This window comes from Cyprinus carpio, chromosome B13 (assembly GCF_018340385.1).
Source record: "Cyprinus carpio isolate SPL01 chromosome B13, ASM1834038v1, whole genome shotgun sequence".
Classification (NCBI taxonomy): Eukaryota; Metazoa; Chordata; class Actinopteri; order Cypriniformes; family Cyprinidae; genus Cyprinus; species Cyprinus carpio.
Genome location: NC_056609.1, coordinates 24,582,449 through 24,600,676, shown reverse-complemented (window position 1 = coordinate 24,600,676; position 18,228 = coordinate 24,582,449). Strand labels below are relative to the sequence as shown.

Genomic DNA, 18,228 nt, shown 5'->3' with positions numbered 1-18,228 from the left:
CCCATTCACTGCAGAGGATCCATTGGTGAAACAGTGATGTCATGCTAAATTTCTCCAAATCAGTTACCACGAAGAAACAAACTTATCTACATATTGGATGGCTTGAGGGTGAATCAGCTTTCAGCAAATTTAAATTTTGGGGTGAACTGTTCCTTTAAGAGTTTATTACTTGTATTCCAAGAAAGAAAGTTTGGAAGGATGTGAGAGTGAGTAAATGATAACAGAATTGTCATTTGTAGGTGAATTATCTCTTTAACCCAGGTACAAGTAAGGGTAACCATGGAGGTGCCAAAGCCAATGATGTAGAGCTTTAGGGCTGCTCCATGCTTCCTGGCACATGAGGAGCCCAATGCGCCAGCGCCCCAGCAGGAGACGCAGTCTTTCTGCTCTCGCTACATCATGGAATCTGTCCTCATATGCTGGTATCCTGTAGGCATAACTTGTTCCCCCACATGCCTTTCCAAGAATTACATAGAAGGGAAATGCAGATTCACAAAATGCCCTGCAGGAAGTGACGCACATGACTGTGGTTTTTCTTTACAGGCATCTGGCAGTCATATACTGTATTTGGCTTTATGGCATGAAATGAGGAGGGGAAAATAAAACACTGTGATTGACAGGTTTGCAAACAAGGACATGGCAAGGTGCTTCAGTGAATAACAGAAAATGAAATTTTTACTGAAATGCATCTCTGCAGTTATTGCTTCTCGCCTATTTCTAGTCTTATTGCTGACTGAGGCCATATTCTCATGACATTTAGTATTATAGCACTTCAATTAAGACGTGTGTAAGGTCATTTTAAAATAACAGCCTGATGTAAAGGACAAAGTACAGTATGTGTGAAAATGAGTGGCCGTAATTGTTCTTTAATGATGGCTGTATGAATAAAGCATGCTCGTGCTTTAATCCTAATTAAGATAAATCCCTAACAATAACTGACCATTGTTATTATTTGTAATCTCTCAAAGCCTGTACCAGGCAGATAATACAAAAAGCGAATAGTTTGCATTTCCTGAATGAAATACCAGTTCTTGCAAGGCAGCAAAAGTATAGTGTTAAAGGTTTTAGGCTTTGGTTCTGCGTAGATAAAATGCCACATCAGAGCCGCTTTGCCGCCGTTATGACATTCAGTGTGCATCTTGTTTTCTATCAGCTATGCATGAAAATCAATGCAGGAAGCAGTGGCTAAGATGGTTAAAGAGCTGTTAAAAATAGCTTTCAAAGACCAAATCTTGCATGTAAATAAAAGCAGTTTCTTAAAAAGTAAGTACAAAATTTGTGAATTTAGTCTGTGTGATACAGGTTCGAGAAGCTTAAAATTACACAACCACGATAAAAAAGGTAAAGGCACTTCCTATACTGCATATAACTTAGAAAATATCAATATTTTTAGAAATATAAATATAATAAGTAAATAAAAATATAATAATATATTTGTGTGTGTGTTTTATTATTACTATGAATAATATTAATATAGGTGATTTTATTTTAATACTAATACAGGTATATATATATATATAAACAAAAATATATACATTTATAAATAAAATATATTTATATATACACATGTATTTGTAATTTGTATATGTACATATACACAAATACATATGACTTGGGAGGCACTTTAAAAAAAATTAAAGCACAAACTTGTTTGGAAGGACATCTCTGATTTAATACCTGTAAAAGCATGATGTGACCCAGTGACTTTGAATGAACCATTCAGATGTCATTGTGCATAAACTAAACTGAGCATTTTAAAGCACAGGAGATTTCACAGAATATGAAATGTTTAACAGCAGAGATGGGTGTAAAGACTTTGCTATCTCAAAAGGATAGCATATTCATAACACATGTAATATAGGAACTTTATTGTGCAGTCAAAGGTGTTGTGATTTTCTTTCAGAATATCACACACCAAAATTAGTGTCCTGAGATATCATACATCAAAAAATGAGACTGCGGGATGCTGTTGTTTAGCCAATCGGTCTCTGCATGTCAGTCATTTTGAGCCTTCTGTTTTGCCGACCGTTTCAGAAGATGCATTTTTAAGGGAATATGGTCTAATTCAGTGGCCAAGTCAGTGAAAGTTAGCGAAACAGCTTAGATCGACTTGTGCATAGGATTGAAGGTTGCGTCTCAAGAGACGTGTGGTAGAGAAAGAGCGTGGCATTTTAGAGCATCCAACTCTCGGTGAACAGAAGTCAGTGTTGAATATGAAAATCAATATTTGTATAATCTAGAGGTCTGAGGTTTCTCGACCATCTCAGAAGCACCTGCCTCAGCTTGTTTCTCTGTCATTATTATGACATTATTATATCAGAATCTAATTAACAAACCCTTCGGTTAAAGTGCAAGGTAACGGCTTCCTTTTAGGAAATTCATGAATAAACAGGATTTCAGTATTATCGTTAGAGAGCGTGTATCTAATATACAGTGCATGTGTGCGTCCCATCATTCCTAGAGAGGGTTTTGGAAGCAGGGCTAATCCTCTGTCATCTTGAAAGTGGGGTAAATAGGCATTTATTCAAAGGCTTTTCTTGGAAGCTCTGATATCAGCTACAGCCCACATTTAGCCCCAGACCGTATCCAGGGCATTGTGAAATGAACCAAAAAACCCTGAAGAGCGGAAGTGTTTGTGCGATAGCTCACACACAAACTGAATAATGGACGAGATCATGGAAAATATATCTGCGCTACACACTAACAGCCTGCACAAAACATTAAGCCGCAAGTTTAACAAAGCGGCATTAGTTCTTTGGTGTCTGTCGCTGTTTAAAAGAGTGTTTCTCATGACTCTGATTCCTATTTGGACTGACATGCTGTAGCTCTGTGGTTGGGGGTTGTTCCTCCAGCTTGGAGGCTTTTGTTATCGTTCCATCCTCATCTCTCATCTCTGCTAGAAATGGCCAATCTCACCGAGAGCTTCCACTGATAGGCGTGATGAATTTGGCAGGTGTAAGGACAGTGGGATGCTCCCAAAGGTCAAAGACTTTGGACTGTCTGTAGCAGTGATGTGTGGGAGACTTCTGAAATGAAGAGGCAGAGTCCCTCTCTGGGTTTGGGCTTTATTTCAGTCCAATTTAAATTCAGGTTCCAGCTCCAATTAATGTTTACACAATTTTATGGAACATAATTTATCTTACACTATAAAAAGTAATTAATACTATAATGTTTATAGCCTATTATAATTTACTATATTTATACATGCACTTAAAATAGTTATATACTATAATAATAATGTGTTACATTATAGCGCTTTTCTGGGTACTCAAAGCTCTTTACACATGGATGGAGGAATCTATTCAACCACCACCAATGTGCAGCATTCACCTGGATGATGCAACGGCAGCCATATTGCGCCAGAACGCCCACCACACATCTTTAGCTAACACAAGTGACTAGTTTAAAGTACTAGTTAAAATACATTTTAAAGTAAAGTTTTATTTGCTAACATTAGTAAACTACTAATAAGGACTGACTATGGGCAGTACTTCTACAGCTAAAAAATTTTCTCAACATTTACTAATACACTCTGAGATCAAATTTTTTTATTTTTTAACTGTGGAATATTATTTCTGCCGTGGGATATATAAAGGTAACTGTGAATTTGTATCGTACAATTCTGACTATTCTTTTCAATTCACTATAAAACTGCAAGATATAAACTGACCAAATTTTCATATCACAATTCTGAGATTAAATTTTTTGCTCTCGATTCTAAGTTTTTACAATCTTGCAATTAATTTTTTCTTTCTGTTTTTACGGAAAAAGGTAATTGCAGTTCTGAGGAAAAAATAGAAGAAAAGCCGGAACTGTGAGATATGAACTTGCAATTGATAAAAAATAAAAAAAATAAAAATAAAATGAAGAATTGCGATATAAAATTTGCAATTACCTTTTTTATTTATTTTTTATTTATTCTTGTGCATGGGTAAAACAAGCTTCCATAGTTAACATTAGTTAATGCACTGTTGAGCAATGTGAACATACATTTTTTTCACTAAGATTATCAAAGGGTAATAATGTTATATATTGCTCATTGTTAATGTTAGTTAATGCATTAGCTAATTATTGTAAAGTGTTACCAAATACTATTTATTCAAGCCAGTCACATCACATTTATTCATTTTTAATAGGATTTCTTAATATCTATTTATTTTCAATATTGTTATGTAATATATAGCCAGTTTGTTAATTTGTCATGTATTGGATTGAATTTATAGGGCCAAAAAGAATAATTCCTTAAAAGTCTGTGTAAACGCATCTTTTGCAAGAGTTGTTATACTGTACATTTATTGTTGAGATAAATGTATTGCATTATTTGGCAATGGAATTGCATTTCTTTTGTCCAAATGTAAATTTTTCCTCAAAAGAATCATTTATGGAACCACAATCGTTAAATTCCATACAATTTGACTTTTTTTTCTTTCTTTCTTTTTTTTTTTTAATAAATGGATATTCGGGTCAGGGGGCATGATTTACTGTGTCAGTTCACTGCATCTTTAGCCCATATATGATTATTAATAAACACAACACGACACATTTTCCATGCATGTGTATTTTTGAGGTAATGAATGCAGTTTATGTGTTTTGGGGACTTAATGATGTTTCTGTCCATCTGAGGCGTTCTTCTGGGGCCGTCTGTAGTTTGTAAATGAGCTTGTGGTGCTAATGTTCTGGTCCATTACCCTCTGAAATGGAAGAATACAGTAGCTCACTCCTCGCTGGAGTCCTCAGTTAATACAGCGCTGTATTTGACTATGCAAATAGTGAGAGGGAATAATCTATATTAGCTCACTGGCTAGGTGGCATTTTCAAACAGTCTTAATGAGCAGGTGGGTCACTGCATCGTATTTGCGGCTCTGAAATTTAAATGTCACTGCTTTTTGATAGAGTTAGCTGATTTCAGCTGATATTTCTGCTGCTCTTCTCTGTGGGGTTGGTGGGGGAAGAGATCGCGAAGGGAGGACCGAGGCCCAGATCTCTTTCGTCTTTTAGCTGATGTATTTTTAATGCTTCTCTCGTGCTGGTGGATGGGTGAAAAAAAAAAGTTCTCATCAACTTTTTAGGGTCGCTTTGAAGAGAAGTGGCTGTGGGATTTGGTGCCGGTCATGGGAGCCTGAGGCTTTCAAGCCTGCCAAAATTAATTTCATTTACATACACGTTTCTCTACCTTCATATCAGAGTCTTTCCCCCACAGAGACTGATTTTCTGCTGGGTGGATATGGGATGCTGTAAAAAAAAAAAAAAAAAAAAAAACTATGATCTTTGATACTGTAACCCCAGTCCGTACAGTTGGAGCACTAAAGCATTTGATGATTATCAGATTACATGGAAAGCGTTCAGAATGATTGTCAATGTGTATCTCTTCACTGCAGCTGGCAATCAAATAATCCTCTCTATATTAGGCACAAAACAGCGCTTCATGATGCTCTGCATCATTTGATACATATGGCAGCACATGGTGCATTACATTCTGTTTCACAATGGTATTTGTAATTGCCATTCTAGAGCGTATAAGCACATTTATTTAAAGAGGCCTAATGATATCATGTGGTGGAAAACTTCAGCTCATTTACTGTGCCAGCAGATGTCTGTGCCATTCTCTCATTGAGCTCTGAAGGTCATTCATGAGGGCTAAGTAGATACAATCATATATCTTGACATTTTTTTGATACTTCAGATCCTTGTATGGGCATTTTTGTGTTCATTCATATTGAAGAAGTCAAAGCTGCCTGATAAGTGGTACTGGACATAAGCAAACAGTGCCAGATAATCTGAAACCACAGATTGACTCTGTCTTCGTAGTTCCCTTTCAGTTGATCACTCTCGACGTCACATCGGTGATGATTAATGAATTGGGATCCCAATTCGTTGGTCATCACGGACGTGACGTCTCCATTCCCTCCTTCAGGGAACAAGGGTTACATACGTAACCAAGACGTTACCTTTCAATCGGTCTCTCTCAACGTCACGTCGGTGATGACCGACGATTTGGGATTAGGGTTACATACGTAAATGAGATGTTTTGCTTTATGCAGTGATTAAATCATTCACCCTTGTGAACGCTAAAATGACAAATGGGACACCCTACGGTCTCGTGGACTTAACGGACATACGCACGCGGCAGCCACTGTAAGTCCGTAAAACCGCAAGTGCACATGAAGTGTTCCATTTGGGACAGGTCCTCTGTCGGTCACGGATTATGGAAAGTGAAACTTAAATCTATAGGGGTGGTTGGATTTATTCATTCATGTAAAATATTATTAAAAGCTTCTTTCTTTTCAGATTCTTATTTACAGCATTATCATAATAAGCTGTATATTAACTTATTGGGAGAAAACTGGTAGTTCTATGTGAAATCAGACATTAAGCACCCCCATATAGCCAAAATGGTGAATCAGGCTCAAATCAGGCTTCTCCTATCGAAGCATGATCGAATCTTCGACAATTCAGGGTCACTCCTAATTAAAATATATATGAATATACTCGAAAGTGACTATGCCGCTATATGTCAGTGCACTGCCCACAGGGCTATCGGCGCTGACCTAAAAGCAACTAATAACAATAACAAAACCATAATAAATAAAACAAACTAAAATTAATACTGAAATATAAATACTATATGAGTATATACTGTAAACAATAAAAAATAAACTGAAAAACTGATTTATAACATTTGATGTATCGACATTTAAACATTTAAATAAAAACACTTTCACAGACTGAATATTATCAAGTTCATAGAAAAATTCTACTCAACTTTTACAAACTTAGTTAAAGAAACTGACTAATTAGGAATCCAAAGTTATATATTAAAATCTGACTGTAACCTGTAAAGTGTTCTCCCAAACGTGACCAGGTGGTTAAAAAGCTGCTGAAGCCCACCTGCAGTGAAGATAAATTAAACTCTCTTCTTACTTTGTTGGACCTACATGTTCTTTTGAAGAGCGAATGCTCTTTGAATACCTTAGTTGTGATTAAAGCGATGCATGAACTTTTGCATCCACAAAGGAAGGGCAGCCCATTTTTCCTCCGTGTCTTTCTCCCATCATCCATCACTGCCTTTTCCCCCTGTAGAACACCATGCTTTATCAAGAAAACAAGTGTGTTAGTCCTCTGTCTGACAGTTGCATGAGGCGAGAGGAAAGGAGCGAGAGAGAGCTGTAGGGGAGGAATATGAAGCTGCTGGTGGCTCACCACATGGGCTGTGAAAGAAACAGGACAACATCAGCATGTCTGTCATGATAGAATGACCTCCACAAAGTCACATCCAGCTGTCAGGAGAGCAGGAGGCAGATGGGAGAAGGAGGTATGATGAAGAGGAGGACTTTCGTGAGCGAAGTGCTTTAGAGAAGTGTGCCACATCCCACAGACGGGAATCAGCACGAATCGAAATAACGCATCCCTGATGTGTGGTACGTTTACACTTACGCAAGCAAATGTGGACGCAGTCTGGAAAGAAACATCTTGTGGGCTGTTTTGTGGGGGTTTTGTATCTGCGGCTGTGTGATCATGAGATTTTGAGATGATTTACTAACTAGATGAGAAATAGGAGTGCTTGCAGGGCAGCAAAAGAAATGTTTTCTACTGGCTGTGTGAGGATCAACATATTTGCTTAAAGGAATAGTTCACCCAAAAAATGAAAAATTGCTGAAAATATACTCAGGCTCAGGTCATCCAAGATATACATTTTTGACTGTTTTTCATCTGAACAGATTTGGAGAAATTTAGCATTACATCACGTGCTCACCAATGGATCCTCTGCAGTGAATGAGTGCTGTTAGAATGAGAGTCCAAAAACATCACAATAATCCACAAGTAATCCCCATGACTGTATTCGGTCAAACAACTTCTTGTGAAGTGACAAACAAATTCATCAAGACATTTTAAATTTAAACCATCACTTCTGGCCAAAATATAAGTTCCTAATAACACTTCCTCCAGTAATAATGTCTATCCAACATATTAGTTTTCCCTTAGTTTACATCTAGCATTTACAATCTAATCTATCTATCTATATTATCTCTATCCATCTATCTATCTATCTATCTATCTATAGTGCTGATCCGTGTTCTATCTATTGATTCACTACATAGGAAACCAAGGAGTGGAACACAGCAGGGCTGTAGATTCTTGCTCTCATTATCAACAGGTTCAGGCTCACTTCAATGTAGTATCTATCTATCTGTACTATCATTGGGTCTTACTCAAATTTTGTTTTAATTTTTCCAATGTTTATGCTCTATCAATCAGGAAATTGAATGGTGTGTCTCGGTCAGATCCTTAGTTCACAGTCTTCACTAAAAAAATCTAACTGTTTAGTAGATGAAAAAACTTTGACTCTCACAAATTCAAAATACGAAATAACCTTATAGAGACTATTCATTCATCGTCTTATAGACTATTCAACATCGACTCTCATATAACAAACAAACAAATTCAAGCAGAAACCAAGGAGTGGAACACAGCAGGGCTGTAGATTCTTTGACTCTCATATAGTGAACAAACAGGTTCAGGCTCACTTCAATGGTAGTAGTATTAAGTAAAGGAATATTGCACTTCTGAAAGATTTTAATTAGAAAATAATGTGACGGTTTAATATGTACATAGTTAGAAGTCTTCATTATTAATATCTCAAATCACATCATTGGGTCAATATCACCACAGAGTGCCTTTCAACCCTCACAATACTCAAAAATTTTGTTTTTAATTTTCCATTGGCTTTATGTCATATCATAAATAGTAGACACTCAAGTACTATAGAAACATATTAGCTGAGCTCCCACATTTCCTCAGCTCCCACACAGATTTTTTTACGATTACAGATATAACTATGGAAATACAGAGTTGTTCTACGACTACAGGCCATTTTGATTAAACACACAGTTGAATCACGTGAAGACATCTAAAACCAGATACATTTAATATGAGGTCCACCCATGTGAGCCAGAAATGCTCGTGTGGGTGTGTGTGTGTGTGTGTGTGTGTGTCTGGAAATGTCGTCGACATATATATTACTGTTTAATAAATGTGTCATGAGATGTTATCGACATCGCGGCGGCGCCCGAGGGGGGGTTTTATTTTCATTGCAGAAGGATTCAATTAATATGAAACAGATGGTTGAATACCATCCGCTCATTAGTGTTACACCACCATGTCATGGACATATATATTACTGTTTAATACGTTTTCATTGCAAAGTTAAGATGCAAATTATATTTTCTGAAAGGTATGGTGTCCCTTTCCTTTTAATAAACAGGGTTATTAAAAAAAATATATATATAATAATAATAAATAATGTAATTACATCCTCAACTGAAAATACTATCACTTCTGGCATATTTTATGCTGAAAGGGTGGACATGTTAAGCTTTGGGAAAGCAAGTAAGCAAACTCAGACGAAGAAAATTTGTCAGTTGAAAAGTCACCAACTTATTCACCTCAGCCGTTGAAATTCCTGCCACTGAAGAGACAAAAAAATCTGTTGTCCTGATGTCACTAAAGGGGAGGGCCTTTTCTTAAAGGGGCGGATTCCCCAATACAACAGGGTGGACAACCATTTAAAGGACATGGACAAACTCTTCTTTTTTATTAAATAAAAATATAGTTTTATTACCAAATGATCAATACACTCAAATTGAGTAATCTCTTATTTAACAAAATATTAATAGGATATTTTTATTTTATTTTATGATTTGACAATATTCTACTGTCATTCAAATTTAAAGGGCAGTGCATGGAAGATAGCAAAATAGCACTCATCCTCTTACACAAAACTAAAAACAAATCTAGAAAATGTATCTAAAGAGCCAAGTAATGCTTTTGTTGTGAATATAAAAATTTAGCCTAATATAACACACCCTTTCGTAGTCATTTTTATGTTAAGTTATCATGGCAAATGAGTTATTTGTGTACAGGACACCAAAAGGCACCCTTCAGTGATATTGACCCTATAATACGACCTTACAGTCGTATCCCACAACTTAAGCAATCTCGATCTTAAAGATGTGTAGAGTTCATTCATTTTGTGGTCATGTCCTTGATAGAAAGGCAAAGATAAGTGCATTTTGAAGACTTTCCCTAAGAAAAAAAAAACATCTGCCTGAACACTTTAAAGTGTTCTGTGTTGTTCTAAGGAAATAAAATTTCAAGCATATTAAATTAAACTATCATCGAGGTGCTGTGAGAGATCACTGATGTGTCACAATACAATTATAATCACAGAAAATTAAATTGTGTGAAACAGGTTTTGTGTCTAAATGCACACGGAGGGCTTGTTTTCATTGTTCAGATAGAATGAAGTCTTTAATGAGACTGCAGAGTGAATCAGAAATGAACTTAATTATACCACAGGATCATTTTCCTTCCAGATTATTTTAATCAATATTCTAACAACTGGCATCTTTGTTGAGGAAAGCATCCTTGAAGTGAAAGCAAATGTTCAGTCATTAATCTCCCATTGACAAACAGTTCACTACTGGCCAAATCTAATTCATTTTGCGGCTTGAACCACTAACATTGAAAGACACTGACATGTAAAGTGACCAGTCACATTATGTTCTTTTTGTGATGTTTAGGGACAGGTAAATCTGAAATCAGAGACTACAAGTGAAATATATGAGTGTGCTCAAGTTTATCTCATTCAGTTGCTACTAAGTGGCTCAAACAACACTCTTGAGGGGGAAATTCAATAAGAATGAATTGTGCTTGCTGATAATGTTGTTTATTTGCACACATTGTCAGCATTGTTTTAGCACCAGATAAAATAAAGGAATTATGCAAATCAGGTAATGGCGCCTACAAAATTGGTGCTGTTTGCATGGTATTTTACCTAGCTTGCAGGCTGATTCCTAGTGCTGCTGTAAATTGTGGAGGATGCAACAGACACCTCAATCACATCATCTGCACTGTTAAAAGAGTGCTTGACTAAACTGTGTCTGGATCATTTTAGTTTTTTTTTATTTTATTCTTTTGTTAGGTGCTTTTGTCATTTCTATTATTTTTTGTTCTTTACAAATATTAATATTTGTGTTTTTTATATTTCCATTTTTCCATTTATTTATTTCCAGTAGTAACTTTAGTGCTTCTACTTAAACTTATTTCAGCCTAATGTTTTAGCAAAGTTTGCATTTAATATTTATATTTTATTTTAGCTTTATTTCAATTAACAAAAATGTTTTTAATAGTTTTGGTTTTAGTTAACAATAATAACTGTATTCTGGAGTCTGCATATATGTCCGGTTATTATGCTCTTCTCTATAATTTGATGAAATACTACTGCCGTTTTTATTTGAAATTACACAAAAATCTGTTTGAAATAAATTTCTATTGATGCACGAACTACTGATACCATATCAATTAATTAAATGAAAAAATATAGGAAATTAACATGCTCAAAATTAAATCATATCAAATATTGACAAATGTTACATATTTAATTGTGCGTTCTTTTCTCTATTTTTATATTTAGATTATATTTACTTTCTTCTAACACTCTAGTAAGTTAACCTTTTAAAACACTGTAATAGGGAAATATTAAAAAAATCAATGTCCATTTTTCATACTGTACATTATAATGCTGTAATAAAATTGCTTTGGTAGCACTTAAAATTGTTTATTTATTTATTTGACAAAATACTGTAGAATATAATATCATCCAGATGATAAAAATATTTAGCACTTAACAGTATGAGGCAGAATTTTGATATCATTCATCCTTAAAAATGTGCCACGTTTTACATTAATATACAATAATACCAATGTTAATTTTGACACAAAAAAGCATTAACAAGTATCATTTGCATTGAAATAAGCTAACTTAATGTACTTAATTGTACAGTAGCATAGTGAAATGCTATATCAGCACATCTAACATAGGGTTTTTACATTTAAATACTGTGTTATAACTATTTAGTGCACCTGAATATCTTCAAAGATTTGCACAGGTAAGACATTATTGATCAGCTCGAAACAAGCAATCAAACAATGACAGTCTGTATAAATTCAACAGTCTACTAAAGAGAAGGTCCAGTATGTTTTCAGCTGTCATGATAAGGACAGTCTGATATCTGATTGTGTACTCCGTGTTCCTTCAGTGCCTGATAATTTTGGCCTTTATCAGAGATTCTTGGGCGCTCTGAGTCATTGGTGTGACACATGCTGTCAGGTTGATGTGTACCCATCAGTCCTTGCACACTAACTGCACCTGAACTCCTCAGCTCTGTATGCAGGCTCTTCAAGAATCAGGATTAAACCACAGTTGAATTTCACAAGTGCAACACTCTGAATTATTGATTTTGCATATCAGAATCACCCTCACCCACAGATGGCAAAAGAGTGATGTTGAAGTCTTAAGACACTTTGCTTTTCAATTATACATCGAGGATTTGGTTTGATGGGTGGTTTCTTCGAACATCTTATTCATTCTTGAAGAATCCTGCGCCTAGTTTTCTTCTGTGATAAATGCTAAATGCCAATTCTTCCTCTGACTCATGGGCTTTGTAAGAAAACATCAATGTACAAGGGACAATGGGATGTGAAATATCTTTTCAACCATCAATCAAAATCTGTTGTTCTCTTTAATAAATGAGTGGGAGTAGAACAATCCCATGTTTCCATAATGTTGGTCACATTCTCAATGTATGTGCGACCTTTAGAAAAGCAGGTCAGTTTACACATTGCATAGCTCTTTGCAAACAGTAGCCTGTGCCAAGGACTGACAAACATTCACACCTTTTCTAAGCGCACAGTAAAAAATAGCTTTCTACCTCAGTGGAAAGAATACGAAACTGCAAACTTCAGCTTTGTACCCAAACATACTGAGCTGCATGGACAACATTTTAAGGTCTCATAGACTTGTTCCCACTGCAATGGTTTAAGCAGTGTATATTAGAAACAGCCTTAACTAAATTCTAATACAGCATCACATATATCATTCATGGATAAAGCAATCCAATAAATATTATATTATAATATTAAAGTGATGTTTAATGATTTTAAATATTGAGTATTGTTTTTTTTCAAACACTACACTCATATCGGATTCAGAAATCACAGATTTTGGAAAATCCCTGTTGTGGGATTGACACACACAAAAAAAAACAATTTTAGCTGGTAGGCCAACTGGTTTTATAGACTGACCAGCTAACCACTGTAACCAGTAGCCAAAACCACTCAAAAACAACCAATCAGACTTGCCTGACTATGTAAGACTAGCAGCAGCGAGAGCTCTAATGTCTTTGTTTCCATCTGTATACACATTATGTATTGCCATATTTATGTAATTTGTCACATGCTGTTGCGATGCAGGGTCTTATGTTACATCTTTGAGAAAAATAATGTGTCCTTGTACTTCCTAACTGCAGAAAAACGACAATAAACCAACACTGACTTGACTTGAAAATAAGTCAAATCAGTCTAAACTCAAAATAAATGCGATACAAAGGAGCTTTGTGCGTCTCACCATTCTTTATGTGTGTGTGTTTGATCAGATGAAGTCTGCCGGAGCTGGTGATGAAGGACTCTTCACAGAGAGCTACTGTAACATCTGCAACGCTCAGCTGATCTCTGAGTCCCAGCGCGTGGCACACTATGAGGTGAGCACACACACACACACACAAAGAGAGAGAGAGAGAGCAGTGACACACATTACGTTAAAAGCAGGACTCATCAATTGATCATCAGGGATGTAATAATCATTTGTAACCTAAATGCTTCTCTCATGTATCTTTCAGTCGCTTCTTTTAAAGTTGTAATGCAGTGCACCTTTCCTCAGACCCACAACCCCTTCATAAGTAACCCAATGATTGACCATTAAATAATCATCCTCCTGCATTATTTACATCTCTCACGCACGGTTCCTGAGACCACAGAGTAGGGCTGGGCGCTATACTGGTATGAATGTGACCAGTATTATGTTGTTCCATGATATGGATTTTGCTGTACCATGGATACCGTTATATATTCATGAATTCAAATTTTGCCTTTATATTGTTTTGTTCAATTTGCTACGCTTTGCAAATTTTAACACAAATGATGATAAAGAGTTGGGGCTGAACATTTTTGTCCTCTGTTTGCAACGCCGTATTACACAGGCATTAGTAATCAAACATATAGAGCGTCGTAACAGACCTAATTAATAGACCTACAAATCACCTAGACCACTAGATTGTGCGATCGAAGAATCAGAGTTGTATTGCAGGGAGCCTTGTAGAAATATAAATGAACGATGCGTGATTCTGCTCTAAGCGTCTACACCAGACGCGAGCGGCGCGATTTGACAAAAGCAAATAGAACCCAGTAATGTTCTCTGCTGTGGATGCGACTCGACAAATACATGACAGTAAACTGATGCCACATACTATTTCTGATGAACTCCAGCGCTCTGACACAAAAAAACAATTGCAAATATTCATAAGAAAATCGTGAGAAAATAGTTTCCTCAATAATATTAAGCAGCACAAATGTTTACAACATTGATAATAATCAGAAACGGTTACTGAGGATGACACTGAAGACTGGAGTAATGATGCTGTAAATTCAGCTTTGATCACAGGAATACAGTAGCCTATATGTTAAAACATTCACATATATCATTTCAATTGACAAATTTTACAATATTACAGTGTTTACTGTATTTTTAATAAATAAATGTAGCCTTGGTGAGCATTAAGAGACATGAAAATATTTTTTACTACAAAAGGGAAGCCTGGCAGAAAAGTTTGGGAACCACTGGCCTACTCAAACAATATTTAATTTAATTCATACAGGCCTACCTCATGTTGCATATTTGCACTCTTTAAGAAAAACAATGGCACAATAAAAAAAGACTTTTCAGGTCTACGGCCAATCCCTCACTTTGTCTAGTTATATAAGGTTAAAATATTTTGTCTGTAATTTTTTGTTCTCATATCGCAATATAATATCAATATCTCCTGGACAGTGTAAAATATCATGATATGAATTTTAGCTCATATCGCCCACCCCTACCACAGAGTACGCAATCACTAGATTAATGAGCATGCTAATGAGGACAAACTCCTTTGCACAAAATCAGTGTAGCTGAGGGAACGTGTCTGTTCAACAGGATCGTTTGGCCAGATTGGTTTACGAAGAGAAGCCAGTGAGCTATATTCAGTGTTATGGTAACACTTTAGCTTCTCCGTCATTGATCCCTGCGATCCCTCGGCTTGAATAAACACTCTCAGGTGTCACAGCGTGAGGCTGATGTCCTGAATTATGGGTGAATGAAGGCTGGATTTACTTGCATTCATTTAAATACAATAATACATTTTCCCTCAAATGGTTTAAAATGGCTATTTTTGACAGTCAGAAGAACATTTGTCATTTCAACCAGCTGAAAATGACTAATCCAAGCAAAATGACATTATTTGTTTCAATATAACCATGACATTTTATGCAATGCTTTTCACTAAATAAAAAAAAAGATATTTAAATATGAAATATGCCCAAATATGACAACACATAAAGTGTGATATTAACAGTATCTACACATATTTTTCAATAAGACATTATATGAAAACATACAGGAGAAATTCTGATATTCATAACATTATTAGTATTATAAAAATAGTAATACATTTTAAGTAAGTTTGAGTGTGCCACAGTCACAGAAAAAAAAAAAAAAAAAACGTTTTATTTATATTTATTTTTTTATATTAATTAAATGTTTAACCTAAGATTTTTTTTAACATTTATCAAATACAAAGTTTATTATAAGTATTTATTATTATAAATTGAAAAATTTTACATTTAAATAAAATGTTTGCATTTCAAAATCATAATACATTTTCTTATTTACTAAAAAGAGCCATATCATGAGACTCATTAACGCACTAAACATAATTCATATTGTTGATTAATTTAGATTTTTCCAAAATAATGTTAATAATAAAAATTAAAAACTGATACATCATCCCTATACACCATACACCTCAGATGACAAATAATGCAACAATTTTTTTTCCCAAGTATCCAGAAAACTGTGTGTCCTCAAGGAAACTCCAAGTCGATGAACTCGTCACTGTGACCAGTTCATTTCAGGCCCCGAATCAACTGACCATTTCCCTGGAGAGGTGAAGAGAAGGAAAGGGAGAGAATAAGAGAAAAACAGAGAGACAGATAGAGATGTTCTGTGTGATAACATGAGTCTGCCACAGCACAGCACGCATAATAGACTTTCACCTACTACAAAACCACACAAACTCTTACCACCCTTCACAGCAATGACAATGGACTTTCGGATATCTCGGGGCCTTTTCCTCTTTCAATTTCTCATGCTGCACGTGAGCCTGTGTGCGCATTGCTGATAATCTGATGGATAGCTAACGGACATATACTAAAAGCTTGGGTTTAATGTCTCATCTCAGTCCTGAGAGAAACCTTGTTACCTGTCGGCTGCCCTTCACTGTCCGGCTTGGACACTTCTGTCTTCTTTATATCACTTTGTATTGTTTGTCCTGTCCATTTCTCCATTCTGCTTTCACTTGTTTATTTCAGCATTCACCTGGTTTCCCTGTCTATCTGAAAATAAATAAATAAGCGATTCAGCCGTCCCAAGTTCGAGTCCTGGCTTGTGGACCTTTCCCGTCCCCGCCCACCTCTCTCTCCCACTTCACTTCCTGTGAACTAACTGTCCAATTTAAATAAGACAAAAAAAACACCAACAATAAATCTTAAAAAAAAAAAAAAAAAAAAATACATGGCCTTATTGGTGTGCCATATGACCAAAATCTTATATCAACAAGAATATAGAAGATTTAATGACGATATAGAAGATATTCATAATGATACTCAAAAAAAATAAATAAATAAATCAAGACATGTTAATGTCAATACACACTGCTTTTCAATTAATCATGTCAATAAAAAATATTTAATAATTTATGCTCTAATATAACAATACAATACATAAGAAGCAGTATTTATCTATACATATTTTTCAATAAGCTATTCTAATATATGGAAAAGTATGGAAGATATTCAAATATTCAGTTTACCGTATACAGTATATTCAGTATACAGTTTTACTTGCATGGAAAATTTGACTGGAAAAAAAAAGAATTCTAATTTGTTTTTACGAAATATATTTTTAGGATTGAACATTTACATAAGACCATTTATGTTTTTGTTGACATTTAGTAAAAATTATTTTCTTTTCTTTCATTTTGCTTTCTTTAACTTAAAATAAAACTACTACTACTACTAGTAGTAGTAATTATAATAATAATAAATTCATTATTAACAGTAAGATATAAATGGTAGCGCTTTATTTTAAGGTGTCCTTGTTATGTTACATGCACTTACTATTATAATAACAATAAATTATTCATAATTACATGCAAGTAACTCTAAGACAAACCCTAATTCTAACCCTAACCATGTAGTTAATTAATATTATTCACTACTTAAATGTATAATTACAATGTAAAAATGACACCTTAAAATAAAGTGTAACCAAACAGACATTTATACATCTAACATTACTTATATAGTGCCTGGAAGAATATATGATGTCTATTTAAACCCAAGGTAAATATTATTTAGGTAATATTTTAATAATTTGCTTTGGCATCTGTAAATGACAGGATAAAAGCCAATTAGATGTTATATTGGTTTTTTTTTTTTTTCTTACACTGTATTAATTTTAATGTGAAATTGTATAGTTGACATTATATTGCAAGGGGATCATCAATTTAGCTTCTTGGCATCAAAACGTTTGCCGTTATGAATGGTACAGCGCAATCTCAACCGCATTCAGACACATTTCTATTTCCAAATTTACTGTCATACTGCTCTGCACTACTGGCACAGCAAAATTTCAAATCGTTCAAATATCACGTAACTCAACATTTTTAATAGCTGTATCATTTGCTCAGCCTCCTCGTAAATCATCAAGTCTTTCCCAGACCAAATGTTGCCTCTCTCTCTCCCTCAGTGTCTGGTCTTTAGCTCATTCTGAGTTTATCAATGGCCTCTTTCATCCACTCTCAGCACTGAGCTCTTCACTGGACCAGCGTAATCCAGTCTGACTGCTTCAGAGACAACAGAGACTCTCCTCTCTTTCTCTCTATCTCACTCAACTCTTCCTGAGCCCAGCTGTGCCTTCACTCTCCTCCAAGTCTATCAAAGTCTTTAACTCACTCATACTGTGGGACGGTAAAAATGTGTCCACAAGTGGAAATCTTGCTACAGTATGCGGTTTAT

At 35.2% G+C, this 18,228-nt stretch overlaps 1 protein-coding gene across 1 annotated transcript in view; it reads left to right on the top strand.

The window, feature by feature from the left end:
* Nucleotides 1-18,228, top strand: part of zgc:171482 (zinc finger protein) — an 88,289-nt gene that overhangs the window by 7,292 nt on the left and 62,769 nt on the right. Inside the window, exon 2 of the mRNA XM_042737403.1 lies at nucleotides 13,494-13,598. Coding sequence (XP_042593337.1) covers nucleotides 13,494-13,598 — 105 coding nt within the window. The remainder of the gene's footprint in view (nucleotides 1-13,493; nucleotides 13,599-18,228) is intronic.